This window comes from Cardiocondyla obscurior, linkage group LG04 (genome assembly GCF_019399895.1).
Source record: "Cardiocondyla obscurior isolate alpha-2009 linkage group LG04, Cobs3.1, whole genome shotgun sequence".
In the NCBI taxonomy this organism is placed as follows: domain Eukaryota; kingdom Metazoa; phylum Arthropoda; class Insecta; order Hymenoptera; family Formicidae; genus Cardiocondyla; species Cardiocondyla obscurior.
In genome coordinates, this window is record NC_091867.1 from 2193403 (window position 1) to 2213246 (window position 19844).

At 34.1% G+C, this 19844-nt stretch overlaps 6 protein-coding genes across 11 annotated transcripts in view; 4 read left to right on the forward strand and 2 right to left on the reverse strand.

Annotated features, from left to right (window-relative positions):
• Positions 1 to 35: 35 nt before the first annotated feature.
• On the forward strand, positions 36 to 3633 carry Pras40 (Proline-rich Akt substrate 40 kDa). 3 transcript variants are annotated; one of them, XM_070655331.1, is made up of 8 exons: positions 36 to 688; positions 1302 to 1481; positions 1951 to 2074; positions 2174 to 2354; positions 2427 to 2640; positions 2746 to 2899; positions 2972 to 3111; positions 3346 to 3633. In XM_070655331.1, exons 1-8 carry the CDS (start codon positions 575 to 577, stop codon positions 3466 to 3468), a joined length of 1230 nt encoding a protein of 409 aa, XP_070511432.1. In that variant the 5' UTR covers positions 36 to 574; the 3' UTR covers positions 3469 to 3633. The 3 variants fall into 3 exon arrangements, with proteins under 3 accessions (XP_070511432.1, XP_070511433.1, XP_070511434.1); XM_070655332.1 differs by having other exon boundaries at positions 37 to 397; XM_070655333.1 differs by lacking the exon at positions 36 to 688 and adding an exon at positions 835 to 978.
• On the reverse strand, positions 2877 to 6562 carry Eif3m (eukaryotic translation initiation factor 3 subunit M). The gene is made up of 7 exons (XM_070655334.1): positions 6425 to 6562; positions 5958 to 6137; positions 5775 to 5869; positions 5482 to 5700; positions 5114 to 5382; positions 4875 to 5018; positions 2877 to 4375 (listed from the first exon to the last, which is right to left on the reverse strand). Exons 1-7 carry the CDS (start codon positions 6467 to 6469, stop codon positions 4152 to 4154), a joined length of 1176 nt encoding a protein of 391 aa, XP_070511435.1. The 5' UTR covers positions 6470 to 6562; the 3' UTR covers positions 2877 to 4151.
• On the forward strand, positions 6540 to 8951 carry Pig-v (phosphatidylinositol glycan anchor biosynthesis class V). The gene is made up of 2 exons (XM_070655329.1): positions 6540 to 6820; positions 6936 to 8951. The coding sequence occupies exon 2, from the start codon at positions 7241 to 7243 to the stop codon at positions 8723 to 8725; it is 1485 nt and encodes a 494-aa protein (XP_070511430.1). The 5' UTR covers positions 6540 to 6820; positions 6936 to 7240; the 3' UTR covers positions 8726 to 8951.
• Positions 8927 to 14148, reverse strand: LOC139101854 (probable ATP-dependent RNA helicase DHX34). Of its 2 annotated transcripts, XM_070655317.1 has the most exons (15): positions 13358 to 14148; positions 13085 to 13251; positions 12682 to 12888; positions 12483 to 12615; positions 12148 to 12296; positions 11817 to 12049; positions 11524 to 11710; positions 11260 to 11454; positions 10972 to 11181; positions 10488 to 10856; positions 10236 to 10411; positions 10029 to 10139; positions 9823 to 9944; positions 9455 to 9713; positions 8927 to 9239 (listed from the first exon to the last, which is right to left on the reverse strand). In XM_070655317.1, the coding sequence occupies exons 1-15, from the start codon at positions 14070 to 14072 to the stop codon at positions 8957 to 8959; spliced, it is 3516 nt and encodes a 1171-aa protein (XP_070511418.1). In that variant the 5' UTR covers positions 14073 to 14148; the 3' UTR covers positions 8927 to 8956. The 2 variants fall into 2 exon arrangements, with proteins under 2 accessions (XP_070511418.1, XP_070511419.1); XM_070655318.1 differs by lacking the exons at positions 8927 to 9239; positions 9455 to 9713 and having other exon boundaries at positions 9865 to 9944; positions 10025 to 10139.
• Positions 14149 to 14226: 78 nt separating this feature from the next.
• On the forward strand, positions 14227 to 19370 carry Zip88e (Zinc/iron regulated transporter-related protein 88E). 3 transcript variants are annotated; one of them, XM_070655335.1, is made up of 5 exons: positions 14227 to 14532; positions 15226 to 16067; positions 17052 to 17409; positions 17843 to 18010; positions 18149 to 19370. In XM_070655335.1, exons 2-5 carry the CDS (start codon positions 15703 to 15705, stop codon positions 18356 to 18358), a joined length of 1101 nt encoding a protein of 366 aa, XP_070511436.1. In that variant the 5' UTR covers positions 14227 to 14532; positions 15226 to 15702; the 3' UTR covers positions 18359 to 19370. The 3 variants fall into 3 exon arrangements, with proteins under 3 accessions (XP_070511436.1, XP_070511439.1, XP_070511437.1); XM_070655338.1 differs by having other exon boundaries at positions 17214 to 17409; XM_070655336.1 differs by lacking the exon at positions 14227 to 14532 and adding an exon at positions 14642 to 14958.
• LOC139101855 (dual specificity calcium/calmodulin-dependent 3',5'-cyclic nucleotide phosphodiesterase 1) overlaps positions 18196 to 19844 on the forward strand; it is a 65538-nt gene continuing 63889 nt past the window's right edge. The window contains exon 1 of the mRNA XM_070655323.1: positions 18196 to 18276. The gene's annotated coding sequence lies outside the window, so the exon portion shown is untranslated. The remainder of the gene's footprint in view (positions 18277 to 19844) is intronic.

The following is a 19844-nucleotide window of genomic DNA, read 5'->3' on the forward strand; positions in this document are numbered from 1 at the left end:
TTCCCGAAACGGACGATGCCGTGACGATTCAGTAGCGATTCATGGTTGCACTGTTCATTGCTCGTCTTCTTGCTCTTTGTCGCGCACGTCTCTTTCGTAAGGAACGCCGCAACAGGGACAGCCGGTTCGTCGAGGAACAAAAGAGCTAACTACTTCGGCCGTCTGTGCTTTAATTATTTCGTCGCAAAAGAAATATATTCTCGATGTTACTTTTTCGTAGATAAACGTCTCTTACGGTGACGATAATTCTCTTGATGAAGACAACCTTTGGATAAATTTCGTGGAGAGACAAAGAGGACGAAGAGAAACAGCGGGGGAAAGAGAGAGAGAAAGAAAGGGAGGGAGAGATCAGCCAAGTAGAGTCGAATCGAATCGAAGCTGCACCTGCAATCATCAAGTGCGTAGTTGGTGATCTCGCGGTCTGAATCGCGCATCTTTGCACCTCCCGACACGTCCGGATCACCGATCCCTCTGCAGAGAGAAGAGGGGAACGTTGCATTTTTTTTCCGGCTCGGCGACAACAGAATCGACACTCGGCCGAGCGTCTGCCGTGTTTATCGCGAGCGTCAAAAAGATGCACGTCACCTGCAAGTGCCTGAATGTGTCCATCAGGTCGAGAAGCGCTGAATTGCAGCGGGTCAACATCGAACTGACCGACTCGGAACGCGCCGATGCCTTTTTTCGTGAGGTGAAGATGAAAGGATTTTTCCTCTGCTCTCTGCCTTTCTTTCGCTTTTCCAGTGCTCGCGATGCGAGCCTACGATCGGACGGCATTTTTGAGAGAAAAAAAAAAAAAAAAAAAAAAAACGGCGAGATAAAGAAAAAAAGAGAAAGAGTGGAAACACGAACAGCTGAGACATCCGCGTGCGCGGTGCTACGGCTCGCGTCGTCCTCGTATTCGTTCCCCTCTCGCGTCTCACGTTTTACACACAACACACAATCTCGCACGTTTCTTGTTTCATCTGTTTCCACTGCAAAGTAAAGATCGTACCAATTTCGAATTTAGATTTCGCGTTGCAAGCGCGAGTGAACGTAATTTTATCGTGCCGGCTCATCTGCCAGCGCGCCTCTCATTTTGTCAGCACATGTTTCTATTTAAATTTAAATTGTCTGGAGAAGTCAATTCCTATTTTATTTTTTTTTTAGAAGTGCCACACAATCGGCACAAATGTTATACTGTCACACAGAATAATCGTTCAATTATAATCGTAAATAAAACTTGAAACAAATTCGAGTAGACTAGTATATATTTGTTGCTAGTTCATATAATTAATGTTAAATAATTTTCTGTATTTTGGCAGATAGAGAATCTAGTGAGTGTACCGGAATTGGAAACTATTACTAAGGAACAGCCTGGTTTAATGGAAATAAGGAACGTTGGATCATGGATAATACACCGTTGCTACAATTGTTCAATGTATACTCATGCTGTGCACAGGGAATACGGTGCTGCTTTAGTCCTTATTAATAACAATATTCTGGTAAGTCTCAATGAAAATTTTCACATAAAAAAAAATCTATTACCAATTTTAAAGACAATTACGTAACACTACATCGATCTTAATCGTACTTTACTCCTTTTTGCATTTGCAATATAAATTAATTTTCTTGTGCACTTGAAAACTTGTTCTTCCTAAATATCTATTACTGATAATTTTCGATCATGTCGGTCAAGTATTATTTAATTAATATAATCTAGTCAAAGTAGTTTGTGTAGCAATTTTTATTTTATTCGCAATCTAATTATCGGAAATGAGCGGCTGATTTTATCAAAGACGATTTCGGGCTCTGTGTATGATATTAATTATAGATATAAATTTACTGCTGGCACAAATTACGATAAAACATGAAATATAACGGTCATTTTAATAGATTTGTTAACTTTTGAGTAATCTCGTTGCTCAAAGATTAAAAAATAAAACAATAAGAAAGGGTACAATATTGTTTTAGTTATCTTCAGAGGAAATAAATAAATTAAAATCCAATCCAGATTATAGTCCGGTGTTTAGGATAGTAATTAATCATAGCTTGGAAGATCTCGACGACTACTTGCAACAGCCTAACAAGTTTTCTAGTAAGTTGACACAAATGTAGAAACTATTACGTGTATTATAACTTTAAATTTCAAAATAATATGCATATAACATCTGTTACATTGCATTTGTTTTTCTAGTTTCTCAATTACCTAACACAGTTCAAGTGGCCCTAGATGGTTTACAAAGACAACTCGAAGAGGCTATACAATGTCAAACAATGGCGATAGAAGATAAGATACGTGCATTTACTGCGGAGCAATATCAATTATTGGAACAATTTCGTGAAAGAGCACACAACGAACATAGACTGTTATCAAAGTATGATTTTTCAATTATTATATTGTTGTGTAATAATAATTGAAATTTTATGTGTATTTTCTGCATAATCAGAATAGTATGTAGAGGAGAAGAAACGAGTAAAGTAACCGATAACATAGAAACTCCGCCAATGACTCCTGATGGCTTTAAAGGTTCTTTAACTACCTCTGCAGCTAATATAGTAAAACCAAATTCAAATGTCATATTCAATGACACAAAAGTGCCTAGTGGCCCAAACGTTAAGCACGAGACAGCTACTAAACATCCTTCTAAAAGTACCATTAATGTAAGTTACTTTTGCTATATCTCAATTTTCCACATATTACTTAATTTATTAACCCGAAGTTTTTATTATTATTATTATTATAAACTTGGATAATATATTTTACAGAATAAAAATTTGAAAAAAAAGGATCCAGTGTATATTTGTACTAAAGAATCGGCCAGCTTCGATACAGAAGCATTGTTTCCTTTTGAAGGAATAGAGGATAGTACGGATGCAGTCAACCAACAACTGTGGTCTTCAGAAGGATCTGATACCGATGGTACGACATTTATTCTTAATACAACACAGTTATACTTCATTTAAATTTAAGCCGATATATAATAATTTTTAGATTCAACCCAAAATGAAGGGATTCGTATGCCAAGAGGTCAACGGGATGGTCATTCTACGCTAGCTAAATCACTACCCGTCACTGTACCCGTTTTCCCGTCTATTGTTCATCGTACGGTACAGGATCAAGACGACGACCAGGTAATAATACTTTTTTTTTTCTAATTTATATATATATATATATATATATATATATATATATATATATATATATGTATATATACAATATATATATATTTTTTTTAGTACTACAATTAAAACCTTTCTACGTTTTTGGGTCTTTTTTTATCTTGATTAAAATTTACCTAAGTTTTGAAAGAATTAGTACATATATGTATATATATATACGTGTGCATATGCTTTATATGATTACAGTTGCCAACCGATCCGCTAGATCCGCACAATATTCGAGCTTCAATTAAAGCATTAGCTAAAAGCGTTCATGGTGATACAGTATTTGGAGATTTACCACGTCCAAGATTTTCTACGCAGATCTGATTCATCAAGTTTGATGAGACAAATTCACTCATCATTTCTTAATTTTTTGATACACTATCATATATAATAATCTTTATCCGTCATTTGTCTTTCATACAAAAGTTACAAGAGATTTATGTATACTTGATAATAAATATGACCGATTTTGTGAAAAAAAGTACAAAACTATCCTGTTTTATAAAAATTCTAAAACGTACCTTAACTCCAACTTTCACTAATATCTGGATTTATTAAGTAATATAAATAATTTGAAAAAACACTATGTGCTACATTTAAATGTACACTGAAAAGCAGATACGGCGTTTGCTGCGGTGACGGCGAACGCGACTTTAGCGTCGTGTACGTCGAGTTTTACATGTGCCGCATGTATTATATACCGCGCCGGCTGGATTGCCGATGACTGATTTCTCTCAGTTCTCTCATCCCCTGCCTTTACCGTCTTTAAGATTACGTACGCTAGCCGTTGTCGCCGCAGAAAACGTCATATCTGCTTTTCGGTGTATTACTTTACTGTTATAAAAGCATGATACTGTAATACAAATTATTACGAGTAATTTTTATTTTATTTTTTTAAATAGTTGAATTTGATGGATTTTATATTCAAAAAATTTTTAATTTTGGATTACTTACAGTATTTTCATAAATAATCGTGTATCAACCATTTATGGCATTTTTCGGTACTGTCAGTGAGCAAGAGTAGCTTTATTCTTTGCTACAAGTTCCATCTGTGCAGCGGCTACAGTTTTCATGCCATCTTGCACGGCTGCAAGATTAGATTTCCATGATACGAGTAAATCTCGTAATTGCATCCATTGTGGTCGACCAAATGTTCTATGCATAGTACTTGAAATCAATACTTTCCGGCCGGCTTGATCCATACGCGCTCTTACAAGTTTCGTTTTTAAAACTGAAATAAGTAGACAGAACAATATTATTTACATGTTATGAGAATGTTATACACGTTTGTGTAATAATCAATTTTTTAATTAATATTTTTATATTATATCTCTTAGATCTATATCTCGAGTAGTAACAAACTGTTGAATACTTCGATAACTTAGTGAAAATATAATTTTACTAAGTCAGTACAGATTCATTTAATGTATCCTGTTTAATCAATCGCCATTTAAACAAACAAGTGGCAACTTATTCTTTGTTCCACAGGATGTATTTAACTTTTAAACGTCGGGAAAATCAAAAACGGTCGGGCGACTACATAGGATTCGCGTATCTGCGGCGGCGATCGATATCGCGTTCGGCATCGCTTTTGACGGTCTGCTTCTATCAGTCGCGGCTCTTTTTTAATATAGCGGCGCGGAGGCCTTTCGGTTTTGCCGACGTTTCGCTCGTACGTTACAATTTGTAAGTCATTACAAATAAGATTTTAAAGAACAAAAATAGCTTACCATCAATTATGAAACTTTCAACTTCAGATTCACCAATTTGCAATTCTTCTTGTATTGTGTCAAAAGACATTTCTGGATTTGTCTCTGCAAGTTGCATAAAAGTCAGTAATCTCATTTTCTTCATATTTTGATCATGATTTAATCCTGCACAAAAAAGAATATATTATAAAAATCTTATTTTATTTAAGTAAACTTTATATTTTACATTATAAAAAAAAAATAGAAAACTAGATGTATACCAAGTTGATGTTCGACAAATTCTCTGTGATGTTGATAGAAATGTAAATATGCTGGTAATTTATCTTGTACAAATACAAGAAGTAAATCGTGAATCAATTCGCCTTCTAAAAATCTCACAGGTTTCAAAGCCAAAAGTGGATCCAACAAAAATGTGTTTGGATCCGCTAACGCCGCTAATATACAACGCTGTGCATCTTCTCTAGCTGCAGAGGCATTTTCTGCTGTATATGTTCCCAATAATTCAACCATTACAGCTGCCGCTTGCTCTCTAAAATTTGATACAATTTGACATTTTATTTTAAACACCTTGTATGTACAAGTGCAAATAAGAGTGAGAGAGAATAGAAGGAAGGAAATAAAGCATTACCCTTGTTTGCAGCTTAAAAGAACTTCGTGCAACAAACGCAGCAACTTTTGCATCTGTTCATTTGATGGAGGAAAAGAAGCAAACTGTTGTTTCAGTTGATCTATTCCACTATACACAGCTTTCACTTGATCAACATTACGGGCTATTTGTACCAAATGATAATAAACATGGTATCTCATTGGAGAATCATCAGCAAGAGATTGAAATAGAAGCCATAAACTGCAAGTAATTGTTAGGTTAAAAAATAATACACTAAGAACTAACTTCATAAAAATAAAAAATAAAAATATTACGCTTTCAAGCAAACCAATCCAAGTTTATATCCAGGTGCCTTTACAAGTTTTTCACAGAATGCCAAAATTAAATTTTCCGCGCGTTCGGTAGGTATCTAAAATAAAATATTAAAATATTGCAAGTAAAATTAAAATTTAATATATGTATAATAATATCCATAAAAAAATCTATATTTAACTTGCCAGAATCATGATGGAAACAATATCATTCAACACAGTTTCTATCTCACTTTCATTTCCTTCTTTAAAACACGCCTCGCACACTCCGATAATCTTGTGCAAATCATCTTCTATACCTTTCGGCGATTTCTCTTCGCTAATTTCTGCACCAAGGCCCTTAAAATAGACTCTCAGTTCCTGTGCCTAGAATGGATACATACAAAGTATATATTTGTTACACGTGTACTTAAAGTAATAAGTGTAATACCTCTGCTAATCTTTTCACATTATTATTCAACTATTTAACTAATGAAATTTTATTTTATATTGATATAATATTCGGAAAAGAATACTCTTAATGTACATTTCGATATAACCTAAAACCGTTAGGAAGAATACGTTTCAAAAACTTCCTTCACAGGATGTGCGTATGTTAAAATTACGTATTACTAAAGACATTAATTACTCGTTATTTAATTTTAAAAGATTACCTGGTCATCTAACGGCAATTCCATAAAAATTGGTGGCACCTGCATTTTGACGAACACGTTTCACTGTAACGAAGTATGCGGTAGGAACGGAATGGGTCGATGCGCAGTGCGCGATGCCACGCGGTGCGCAACGTAGCCTATACATACATACATATAAATGTGTAGCACACGTTATGGCTTGTGCGCTGGTATACGTTGAGGTTCGGCATAATTTTAATAGTAATTGGAAAAATTAATTTTAATAATAATTAGAAAGAAAAAAAAGTTTATTTCGAACATGTCTCGATATACGTGTAGTAAGCGCCTCACGACTCCAAGTTTCGCCAAGTGCATTTGTTCTGATTAGAAAAGAAGGATGAATTTATCAGAACCTTTAGTTTTTTTAATAAAAAAAAGGTATGTATGAATGGGAGTAAATATATGTGGAATAAAATAATAGTTTTTCACAATTTTTCAACGCTGTAGATTATTTGATTCGTAAGTCATGTAAAAATTATTTTTTTCTTTTTAGCAACATCCTGTGATATCTAGCACTCACTTATTCAGAACTGTAACATTTTCTATCGTCAAGTGTTTATTTTAAATACATTTCGACCGGTCGATTTGACTACTTCCTCACCGTACGATAAAAGTACACTTACAGGAAACTGAAAATCTGAATTGTTAATAGATGTAATGATTTTGAGAAAATAATTGCCAACTATTTTTTTAATTTATTACAATTGTAATAAATCCATCTTAGATGGATATATTTCACTAATTATGTAGCTACATGGTTATAAAAATTAGGCACATTTTACGTAAAAGCAATGCAAAATGTATGGGCCAAGAAAGAAAGTCCTTTGGTTCGCAATCATCATTAGAATTGTGATATTAATGTTACAAATAATTTTTAATATATTAATCCCCGATCATAATGCAGATGCATTTAAAAGACCTTTAGATTCTACGGAGAAAGTTTCCTTTTATGATCAAATAATTCATTTTCTATTCAACGGTCTTACACGTTGGGATGGAGAATATTTTTTACATATTGCAAAATATGGATACACGTATGAGAATACTCTTGCTTTCTATCCGTTATATCCAGCTATGATTCGCATTATTTCCGTAATTTTGATAAAACTATTACCTGTATTTAACATTCAAAGTGCAATGATCCTTTCTGGAATTTTCATCAATTTTGTGTGTTTTGTAAAGTCAGTTATTATTTTTTATGATCTCACAGAGTGTGTGTTTCAAAATACTATAACGGCGTACAAAGCAGCGATACTTTATTGCATAAATCCGGCTAGCATATTTTTTTCAGCTTTATATTCAGAATCCATGTTTGCATATTTAACATTTTATATTATGCTTGGAAGTATCAAGAGTATGTCTACCATTTATTTTCCATTGGCTTTGTCAACTTTAGTAAGATCGAATGGTGTTATCAACATTGGCTTCCCTGCATATTTTGCACTTAAGAATTTATGCGGTTCTGTGAAAATAGAAAATAATCAACGAAAGTACGACGTGTTATCAGTCTTATGGCATATTTTAAAATTAATTAAATTAAAAAACTATTTTACCATATTAAGCACAATAATTATATCATTATCTCCATTTGTTCTTTTACAAATATACAATTATATGAAATTCTGTACTTCTATATTTAAAAAGTCATTATTGCCAGTTCACATTTTACAATATGCGACGGAAAACAATATGATTTTACCGGGTAAAATGAATTCAATGTGGTGTAACGCTAGTTTGCCTTTAGCATATTCGTATGTGCAAAGGACGTATTGGAATGTAGGATTTTTAAGATATTATCAGCTTAAACAAATACCAAACTTTATTTTAGCTCTACCAATACTTTATATTATGTTGCAATGCATAAAAGAATTTACTTATCAATATAAAGATAAACTATACTTGTTAGGATTTTTTGATTGTGAAACGAAAAACAAAAGTACTGTTGAACGTAAGAAATATCCATTAAATATGTTTGTTTTTGTGATACATGGATTATTTTTAACTATATTTTGCTTATGCTTTGTACATATTCAAGTCAGTACACGTTTATTATTTTCTGCAACTCCTTTACCATATTGGTATTGTGCATTAATCATGTCTCACAAATATATTGATAATATTAACTTACAATACGAAAGTAATGTAAATGCGTGCTCTAAGTGGAAAGTGTTTTTCTTATCTCAAAAACAATATACATTGCAAGATAAATTAGTATTATCTTACTTCATAGGATATGCAATTGTAGGATGTTTTATGTTTTCAAATTTCTTACCATGGACCTGATTCGTCATATTTTTTTAGATATATGCACGTATGTATATGCGCGATACATGTGCGATAGACATCCTGTCTAGAGATAATTAGTTTTGTTTTCTGAATTTACATGTAAGTAATTACACACGAATAAAATTCTGTAAATAAGTATTATTCCTCAATAAAATACTTGTATAATTGTAAATAAAAAATTATAAATAAAAATATTACCTTTTAATAAATTATATGCAAACTAGATTTTCAGCTTGCTTTAATGTGTGATTTTTTATGTTTTAATATTTCGATAGGTGTAAGGTATAATGTTAACAAACAATTGGGGCACTCATATGCTTGACTATTAGCTTTACGCGTAATACTTCCACTCTCTTTATCGTCACTAGTCGTATCTGCGATCGTACAAGAGTTTTGATGTTGAAGTTTTTCGATACTCGATAGAATACCTCGTAAATCGCAATTTTTACAATGCCATTCAGTTTCTTGCATTTCTATAATTAACTGTTCGCTCCAATTAGTTTCTTTTATGCTGTAACGTAAAAATAAAGATTTAATTAATAAAAATAAAAAATAAATTATTCTTTTAATTTTATAACATTAATATTTTAATGATTGACACACTGATAAATTACTCGTACTACTATCTGATGTTCAAAATGTTAATACTTAATTTTACATTTAATATATAAGGATAAATTTGAATAATTATTAATACTGCTTTAAAATATATTAATATTTTCTTACCAATTGTATGTAATATTGTCTGTCAGATAAGTTCCACCTTTAATTACATTTGGTATACTTTTAAAGTCAGACTGAAAAGGATTAGGCTCTATATTTGCGTTATTATTGCCATTACCAACATATATCATTTTCAGATCAGCTGGTAACAACCGTTTTATAGTGTATGGTACCGTAGTATGCATATATTCAATTAGTTCTTGCATGAGACTTTGCTCAATTTTACTAAAATCTTTTCTTTCATCGTTAGTATTGTCGGATCCTAAAATAATATATTAATTTTACTACAATTAATTAAAAAAATTAAAAAAAGCATTTGCGTATGTTTACGCGCACGTGCATACAAAATTTATTTAAAATATATTTTCTACCTTGTAATTGTTGATTTAATAAAAAATCCCATTTATTTCTTAATTTCACAGCTTTCATCAGTAAAACTTGACCAGTATCAGGAACAGGAAATTCTAACATTAACCACGAATCACATGCTATTCTGTAAGTTGTAAAAATTTTAATATTAAACCAATCTATCTGTCCTATTAGGAAATTTATAAATTTTACAAAATAACGTACTTACATGGAGATTGTACTATTTGTGTCTATTTCATGTGCAAATAATAGTAATGTTTGTGCAGCAGGCATTCTTAAAGTATTTACCAAATATGGTTTTGTAGTTTCCAAGAGAGATCTATTTTTAATATTGACATATTATACAAAATATTAAAAAATTTAATTATTTTTAACAAATTATTCGATAATTATACGTTATAGAACAAAGACTTACAAATATGCCAATATCTGATTTTTAGAGCTTACTGGAGTTTTACTCTTAAATCCTGCTATTGCCATTACATCCTCTTCTTCGATTTGTAAAACTTGTGGATGGTTTCCAAAAAAGCTCATTGGATGCAAAGCAACATACGGTTTCGCTTTAGTGTGAAATAATTGTTCACTTGGTGACTAAGCAATAATTTAAAGATATATATATATTATAAAAATATATTATTTAAAATAATGAGTATAGAATAATTTTTACCTTGCAATAATTAAACTCGTCGGCACAAGCGAATTGTGGATATAAACCACTACATAATATCAATTTCAACATGGTTAGATCTTTATAACTACACGCAGTAGATGCCGTTAAAAGATTTTGCACTTGACTCGAATCGTTTCTCATTCGAAATTCTATGTCTTTTATGTCGAGCTCTTCATTATCTTCATCATTATTCTCAAATTGTATGTCAAATGTTTCAACTTTTAATTGTTTGCGTTTTCTAGGTTCACTTTGTTTGTAAGTTCTTTTAAGAGATTTTAAAAGTTTTAATTCTCCATGCCGTATTGCGCGTTCTGCGCTTGTCATGGAAGAATTTGGTTCTGGAAGACTTTTAAGTAAATTGCAATCCTGCATACATTTATATGCGTTGAATACAGGAACATAGAAGCAAACAAAGAGCAGTGTTAGATAAGGTGTAACAAAAAATTTTGTAAAAAAGAATATACCCACCATACAAACTAACCTGGAGCAAATCTTTAAACTGAGATCTTAATTTTGTCATTTCATAGAATCGTTGTTCTTCCAAACCTCTTCTTCTGCACCATTTTCTACTACTATTACTACTACTTCTATATTCCTGAGAATTTTCTTGTTTCACTTCCAACCATTCTTTAAATGCATTTAGTAACGTTATTGGATCGCCATGATCAGATTCCAACTTTTTTCTCGATGTCTATAATATCAATATTAATCCACTGAATAATTAATATAATAGCAGCGTAGAAATCTTGAATATTAATATTAACATTACCTCACATTCAGTGTCTCTATAAGCTCTGTTAGTAAATGGTGTTTGTATACTTAGAGCAGCTGCCAATGATAACACAGGTTCCACTTGATGAAAAATGGATCCCATTATTAACATTTTTCCTATTACAATATCAACGGGTAGTCGTGCCAAAGTTTTACCGATACACGTGATTTTTTCGTTATCCGTAAGCGCACCCTAATAAGAAAAAAAATTGAACTTTGTATTTAATACTTCGCGAGAATAAAAAATTGTTTAAATACCAACGTGATCTTTTAAGGATGATATAGCGTTTTCTATGCTACTGGCAGGTGGTGACTCTATAAATGGAAATTTGCGCGCATCAGGAAGTCCCATCGCTATCATTTGCAATAGTGAAGAATCTAAAGGTACGCGCTGTAATTCAGGTGTTGAGTATTTTTCCAATATTTTGTACTCTTCTTCCGAGTAAATTCTATAAAAAATTAATATATTTTTTTAAAAAAGAACAACATTATTATTTTTAAGTATATGTTTATAATTAATAAAACAATTAAAATAGAACATAAAATATGAATCACCTATAACAAACCCCAGGTCCAGTTCTGCCTGCTCTTCCTTTCCTTTGTTCTGCACTGGCTTTGCTTATCCAAAATTCTTTCAATCTTTGCATTTTACACAATGGATCATAACTCATTTCTTTCACTTTTCCACTATCAGCAACAAATCTGATTCCATCGATAGTAATAGAGGTTTCTGCAATATTAGTTGCCACAATACACTTCCTAACACCCTCAGGTGCATAGTCAAAAACCTAGAAACAATGAAAAAAAAAGCGAATTTTCAAATATTCTTTCCTATATACATGTAAAAATAAAATGCATATAGAGAACAATATTACGAAAAATATACCTTGTCTTGTTCAACAATAGAGAGAGTACTGTGAAGTGGCAAAACTATCCAATTATTTTTCTTCATACTATATTCCTTAGCAGCATCTACAACTGCAGTAATTTCACTGATTCCACTTAAGAATATTAATAAGTCACCCTTCTCATTAACTGAAATATTTTTAGCATTATAATTATTTTACACTTGTACTTGTATGATTTATGATTTTATAAATTTATTTTAAATAAATAAGTAGTATAAAAAAAAGAAAAAAAAAAAGAAAATATTTTATGTATAATTATTATTTATTTAAAGTTTATAATTTTGTATTATTATTGTACGATAAACTTCCATACTTGGATATTTTTGATCAATTATTTGCATTATTTGCACATATGGACTAGGATTAAATCGATCATTTTTATATGCAAGATCTTGTACGGTTATAGGGCGATACAACAACTGAATGGGATATAATCTTCCAGGAACCTGTATAAAAAAAATAGATAGAAAATTTCAGAAGTGTTTGATATTTATCTTGTATTGAAAACTTACCTCTATTACTTTCACATTTTCCTTTGCAAAATAATTACTAAAAAGTTCTATATTGATAGTGGCAGACATCAGTACTAATTTTAAATCAGGTTTCTGATTAATAATACACTTCATAATGCCTAATAAAAAATCTCCATGCAGATGACGTTCATGTACTTCGTCTAAGACTATTACGTCATATGTAGATATAGTTGATTCACCTGATAACTGTGAAATAATTTGTAATTTGTAAAATTAAACAACATTATCTCATGATTTATACATATTTGTATATTGATCTAATAATTTCAGTCGTTGACAACTCGGCGACTCGCGTTAAGATACGCGGTCGATCTCGTGTCTCGCTATTTACGCGTATACTTGTATACGCTACCGAATCTCTTAATTATAGAAAAAATGCTACCTGACGTAACAGTAAACCCTCTGTTATAAATGTAATGTTTGTTTCTTGATTTTTTTGTTTTTCAAAACGTATTTGGTATCCAACTCTACTAACATTCTCACTCAACGTTTCAAAAGTTACTCGTTTCGCTAACGAAATGCACGCTATTCTTCGGGGTTGTGTACACGCTTTAAAATTATAAATAAAAATTATTACAAACAAAATTATAAAATGTAAAAAAAAAAATAAATAGGTGCTTGTATAATTAACACCAATATAAAACATTTACTTTACCAATTTTCTGAAAGCCAGCTTCGTACAAGTATCTCGGGATTTGTGTAGATTTTCCACAACCAGTATCTCCTGCGATAATGACTACTTTCTCCATTTTTATCATCTCAATAATTTCTTCTCTGTATCGCGCAACCGGCAAGTTAGTCTGTGTGTCTCGTAGTCTTTTTAATTTAGCAAACTTCTCCTTTTGCTTGAAGTCCAAGTACAAGAGTATTACATCTCTAAACTTTAGCAATTGTGATTTGGTCAACGATTTCGTATCCGGGACTCTAGCAAACAATTCTCCGTAGGACAAGTCGAGTTTCAAGTTTAAACAATGCGACTTGTGATATCTTTCCGGAACTCCGATAGAATTCAGAGCGGAATCTGTCGCAGACTCGTCTACGTTGTCGCCTAATCGTTTCTTAACGGACTCGAATTTTTCGACAAATTTCCAGAAGTCCGCGACGTCGTGGACAAGATTTGGATTCGCTGTGAAAACTCTATTCAATTCGTGCTTATATTTACTGAAACACGAATCTTCGTTGCTGCCTCCGGGACGATTTTCCGCGGACAACTCGTGCGTTTCTCGGTTACCTTGTACGGATCTCGAAGAGCTGCCTTTATGACTTTCGCGAGTATCGCGATACTTCCTTCCGTAATACCTGTCATCCTCCCTGCGTTTACTGTCGTGACCGGGAGAACGCGAACGTTGCTTTTTTTCGTACCTTGACATTCTCTAACGTTATTTATAATTCATATATTGCGCTTTAACCTCACTTTTCGTCATCGTCACGTCAACATTCGCAATGTCGCGGACGAACTGAACACAGAGACGTCGATTACCGACGAAAACGTTGTGTAGTTTCATCAATTTGCCGTACTTCAATCTTGGCGCGTGCGTCGTTTTGAAAAAACAATTGGCAACTACGCAGAGATTGTTAACCGAATCGTAATTATTCCAGTTTAGATATGTGATACTTACGTACTTGAACTTTAAGCAATGGAAGGAGTTTGCTGAATCAAAAGAGCTCGGAGTCAATCAGGCGAACAGCCGGTTGCGTAACACAAGGAAGAAGTTGTGACAATGTAAGACATGACGAAGGATTTACAGGATGCGGAAGTGCTTGTCACACCAATACGTACACAGTAGAGAAAATGTGAAAAAAGGAGCAGAGACAAATATTAAATATAAGGTAAAACAATTTCAAGCTATTTTATCAAGAAATGAATTATTCTTAAGGCTTTTATTATGTACGGCATGTATTGATTGTTTCTACATTATAATTATATCATACAAATACATATGTATATATATGTATATATTTCGTACTAACTCATTTCAAGTTTTTAACTTTGCAATGAAATACATGTGCTGCCGTGTGTTCTTTATTTTTTAGAACGTGCGAAAGATTTAATAAAAAATTCTCTTGTCGCGTGCGTGATAAGGAACAACTTTTGTTGCTTTACTATAAGTAGCCGTAGCTTATCGCGATCATACGCGAATTCAACGAAATCGCATCTCAGCAGGCATAGTGTAGCTTTGTCAGCTTCCTTATAAAATTTTTTCGGTAGTATACATATATCGCTTATCGCTTGCACGCGCGAGAATTATCATCAATGTAAGTATCGGTCTGTATTTAGCTTCAATGCCTTTGAGCTCGCGTCATCATTGTCCAACTATGAAGAGCGAAATTTATCTCTTTTAGTATTTAATTTAATTTAATTCAATTTAATTTAATAATAGCAGAGATTCAAGAAGTTTAAAGTTAGTCAAATATACACAGAGCTAAGTTTTAATTTATAATTTGTTCATTGTTATTTGTATTTGTCAAGATACATCACGTATTATTTTCTACGATTTTTTTAACTCTATCTAAAACTTGCAGGAATAACATGTATCGCTAGTCAAGAGACTACAGATAAAATCATAGCGGACTCTCACCAATGCTCACATCATGGATGGATAACGGATGCCAAGTGTCGGGCTCTATCAGTGTTATCATCGCCGTCAGATTAGGGTCGCGCCTTGAGACATCAAGACAAGTCACTCGACTTGCAATGCACGCGTGACTTCTTCAACGACTGTTTCTCAAAGTTTTAGTCGAGACACAAGATCAGTGGAATTTCTGCAAGTCTCTGCAAACCTATTATCCCTGACTGATGGTGTCAGATGAAGTACATAACGGAGAACAAGAAGCTTGTAAATCGTCAATTGTTGCCAATTATCATCGAGGAGACACTGCTAATATCATCACCTGGTGCATTATTAAACGGATAAGGATCAAGATATCGCCCGCGTATGGGCGTGCGTTCGTCTGAAACGTAACGAAAATCGTAACCTGGTGAAGTAACAGGCCAGCGAAATGTTCAGCGACACGGTGCAAGCGAAGGTGGCGTCGATGGTAGTGATCGGCGCCGGCAGCTTCATCGTCGGTGTTGCACCCGCCTGCTTCGTCTCGCGCGCTCGTTATCTCCAACAGAAGCTGATGCTCTCCTGTACTCTATGCTTTGGCGCCGGTGTTCTTTTAGCCACAGCGATGCTTCACGTGCTACCGGAAGTACGCCATGGTTTGCCGGCATACGCCGAGTTGGTATTCTCTTGCGGTTTCCTCGTGCTGTATTTCGTCGAGGAGTGCGTTCACTACTTTTGCGGAGACGGCGAGCATGAATCCACAACGGATACGCGCCCTTCCAGGTTAACGGATTCTAGGATTGCGCACGAGCGAGGGTAGGTACGTGCTGAGAGAGCTTTTTGTTCCATTTGTTCTATAGTTTCTTTGACCACATCAAGTTTTTTAAATTCATTCTTTATTAAATTTTTGATTACTTCAAATGAATTTTTATTTAAATAGCTTTAATAATTTGAGTCGGGATAAAAAATTTCTCTTTGATAGCTTGCTCATTGTTGTAAGAAAATCGCGCAATTGCCCTCGAGATAAATTGATAAATTGTTGTAGACATAAAGGATCACATAATGATGATATAATGATGAACAATGTATTATTTTTAACTGCTCGTCTTTGTTCGGCCAAATAGAGTTTGTCGAAATAAATTCTGACGTTATAAACGACAGCAATATCTCGTGCAAAATGGTCATGTAGTAGAGTCAGAGAGAGAGAAAGAAAAAGGGAGAGAGTGAGAGAGAGAGTAAAAGAGCCTTGGCCCTTGAAAATACCTTTTATCAAGATGATAAATGAACAAGATGAACCAGGCCAACTTATACCGTAATAACGTCAATGAAGAATGATCATTCTAGCCGTTGTTGGATATCGATATCAACTTGCGATACTGTCTACTCTCAAGATTGCCATCGACACTTAAATATCTTTCTATCCGTAATAAGCGTCGAGGTCGAAATACACTTGAATCAGCAGATTTTCCGTGATTGACGCAATATTATTTATTTGATCATTTATTTATGCTCAAATAATGTACATAAAAGTTTGCTTTTTTACATGTTTCTTATCATAATATTATATATTTTTTGTCTTTGAAAATTACTCGCGTGCACGCGATACGTGAACACCATGGTACGTGCAACTTTCTTACGTGCAACGCGAAATACACTAAACTACTTGAAATACAGTTCATTATCTCTTGTCGATAGATCTCTCTTTTTGTGATGGATGTAACGTTACATCCTGAAACTTAACGCCGACGATATTCCCAATTTGGTTCTCTTTGATCAAATTACGTTAATATTGAATTTCAGTTATACGAACTGTCGGAATCACTCCCGTGGTGTCGGTTACAATATCGCCACGCAAGACAGCAAGCCTGTTTACGTGGCGTCCGAGGGTGATGTGAGATTACCGCTAAATTACCGACAAAATTCCCTTGGTAGTAGCGCTAATAATGCATGGACATTTAATAGCTATGGTGGGATCCGATGCATCGCAAGTGACTGCCGTTCGAGGCCAATGGGTGAAGATAATACCTTTTTATGCCACGGAAACCACGGCGAACAATGTAATGATGCTAATACTGGTCTTGCTGGTCTTGCTCTCGCCCTCACCGTTCATGCCATCCTTGAAGGACTTGCGATAGGGTTGCAGACGAAAATCGCCGAGGTACGTAGACACGTTAATTATTATTCAGGATAATAAATGTAGTAATGAGAAAAGGGATAAATTGGAGGTACGGTATATAACGTAACGAGTGCAGCTGCGATGAGATCGTTTCCATGTTAAATTTGCATTAAGTTTGCATAATTTTTAAATGTGTGTAGATTTTATTATGGAGAAAGAAAGAGAGAATGGAATATTATATGTATTATATTCTTTATTGTGCACATATTCTGTGTATTACGTTGCATATTTATGAATATGCAAGTCGAAATGAGTAAGGGCGTATTATTTCACAGAATGTATACCTCGTAATATTCGTGTGAGACACGTTACGAGACGCCTCTTATATAATTTTAATTTTATCATTCGATTTCTTGATTAATTTCGATTTCATATGCGTACAATAATTACGTTGATATATATTTTTTATTTTTAGGTGTTGTTATTAACTGGAGCGGTGGCGTCGCACAAATTTGTCGTCGGGTTTTGCTTGGGGCTGGAGTTAGCAGGAGTTAGTAAATCAATTCCTAAATTGATATTAGTGATATTTATATTCGCCATTGGATCCGTTGTCGGAATCGGCATCGGCATGCTAACGTTCCAGGTAAGAAAAGACTCGTCTCTTTTTTTTAATTATTACAATGAATATCGTTTAACTGTAATAAACTTATAGCGATTAAGAGATAATATTTAATCTTAATAATGCTAAAGAATTTTAATTCTATTTATTTTATGACCGTAGGTAGATACAGAGTGGTCAAATATCATATTACCGATTTTGCAAGGTCTGGCAGGTGGAACTTTGCTGTACGTTACCGTGAGTGAGGTTCTCCCGAGGGAAAGAACGAGATGGCACAAAAGTTCGCGCAGGTGTGCAGGCATTTTACAATTTTTATCGGTAGCTGTTGGATTTATTGTCATTTTTTTACTTAATAATTACATGGGTGAATGAGTCAGTTATTACGTTCCATCGTTAATTAGGGATCGGATTGTTAGAATCCTCGGAATCGAGTTACTTTAGGCAGTGTGTTAATTATATACTCTTAAAGTTGTGGGATGTACTCTTAAAGCCCGAATAGGTGTTACTTATAAATGCAACGATGATAAATAATGGCAGTTTAATTAAAAAAATTTAAATATTGCGTATAAATAAATAGCAAGTAAAATCTACAAATAAAAACGTTCCTGATAATTAAAATAATTACTTTAATAAAAGTCTCGTTAGTTCCGTTCCGTTTCCGTTTCCGTTTTTATCACTAAACGTAGTAATTCGAAACAGAAAAATGATATTTTTCTGTTAGCCAATTCTTTAAAAGTTTGTACATACATTATTTATGCGAAACTATTTAAGATAGAAATGAGTCGAATGAATGTTTTCTAAATGGAAAAAAAAAGCTTAGAAAATAAGTTCTATCCGTACGTTCCTTCTTCATCAAGTTCTTCCCGCATAAACCAACGGCAATTCCAGAAACGACCCATTAGCGAATTACTCGATCGTAAGAACGAATAGCAGTTTAAAAAGGACTTGCGTAGAGCTGTAGTTTTAGATTATAGGTTTTTGTGATAAGAGAAAAGAATTGCGAATGAAATGTGTACGCTTTTTGTTAGTCGACAAGGTATAACTATGTACATTTCGGCGACGGCGGCTAGCGTACGTGACCGGGTGCTACGCGATACATATACGCGCGCACTTCGTGTGAGATTCGACGTACATACATCACGCCAAGATCGCGTACGCTAGCCGCCGTCGCAACATCACAAACGCCATTCCTGACGGTGAGTGTACGATAATTATTAAGCGAACAACAGAACTAATCAATAAGGAGTAAAATTAATTTCTAGTCGTAAAAAATGTCCGTATTAGAAAGTTAAAACTAAGATGCGATTAGTCCGTTTAGCTTAATTGCGTTTACAGTTCTTTCGCAATCAATCCGCGTGAAATAGAAATTTTGGATCAAGTTTCACGAGTCGTTTTCGATGTCTCGGTAGCGCCTACTTTCATCTCCCTCGAGCTCCTTCAAATAAACGTAATTTCGACAAATGGACTAATGATTGTCACAGGGAACGAAAGAACTCTAGTCGCTCTACGGAATAGATAAAAAAGACGCGCGGATTCCGGGTGCTTTCAGGGAGCTTAGGCGTGCCGATTAATCTCTTTTTGAGGTGTCAAAGGGTCTCTCTTGGAATGTTCTCGCATTTCTCTTGGGGACGAGTTTCGTCGTATTTATTGCATTAACCGCGCGCGCCACTCTCGTTGGATGTGGACGTCTATCCCCCTATAAAAATCTAATCGGAGAACGTGCCCGTCGAGGCCATCTTAAATAGCACGCGCTTAGCTTTTTTCGATATTTACGAGGCTCGAGAATGTATCTCGAACGGGCAACTTCAACGCGCATGCTGTTGCGCGAAACCTCCGCCATCTTCATCTCTCGCGGCGC

Excerpts from the sequence above, each read along its gene's own strand:
- Pras40 (XM_070655331.1), top strand. The coding sequence starts at position 575 with ATGCACGTCACCTGCAAGTGCCTGAATGTGTCCATCAGGTCGAGAAGC. Across the intron at positions 689-1,301 it reads CCGATGCCTTTTTTCGTGAG|ATAGAGAATCTAGTGAGTGT; the intron begins GTGAAGATGAAA and ends GTATTTTGGCAG. Across the intron at positions 3,112-3,345 it reads AGGATCAAGACGACGACCAG|TTGCCAACCGATCCGCTAGA; the intron begins GTAATAATACTT and ends ATATGATTACAG.
- Eif3m (XM_070655334.1), bottom strand. The coding sequence starts at position 6,469 with ATGCAGGTGCCACCAATTTTTATGGAATTGCCGTTAGATGACCAG. Across the intron at positions 5,870-5,957 it reads TTGTTTCCATCATGATTCTG|ATACCTACCGAACGCGCGGA; the intron begins GCAAGTTAAATA and ends ATTTTATTTTAG. Across the intron at positions 5,701-5,774 it reads GGATTGGTTTGCTTGAAAGC|TTTATGGCTTCTATTTCAAT; the intron begins GTAATATTTTTA and ends AATTACTTGCAG.
- Pig-v (XM_070655329.1), top strand. The coding sequence starts at position 7,241 with ATGTATGGGCCAAGAAAGAAAGTCCTTTGGTTCGCAATCATCATTAGA.
- LOC139101854 (XM_070655317.1), bottom strand. The coding sequence starts at position 14,072 with ATGTCAAGGTACGAAAAAAAGCAACGTTCGCGTTCTCCCGGTCACGAC. Across the intron at positions 10,140-10,235 it reads AATCAGATATTGGCATATTT|ATCTCTCTTGGAAACTACAA; the intron begins GTAAGTCTTTGT and ends TATTAAAAATAG. Across the intron at positions 9,945-10,028 it reads ACAAATAGTACAATCTCCAT|AATAGCATGTGATTCGTGGT; the intron begins GTAAGTACGTTA and ends TACAACTTACAG.
- Zip88e (XM_070655335.1), top strand. The coding sequence starts at position 15,703 with ATGTTCAGCGACACGGTGCAAGCGAAGGTGGCGTCGATGGTAGTGATC. Across the intron at positions 16,068-17,051 it reads AGGATTGCGCACGAGCGAGG|TTATACGAACTGTCGGAATC; the intron begins GTAGGTACGTGC and ends ATTGAATTTCAG. Across the intron at positions 17,410-17,842 it reads TGCAGACGAAAATCGCCGAG|GTGTTGTTATTAACTGGAGC; the intron begins GTACGTAGACAC and ends TTTTATTTTTAG.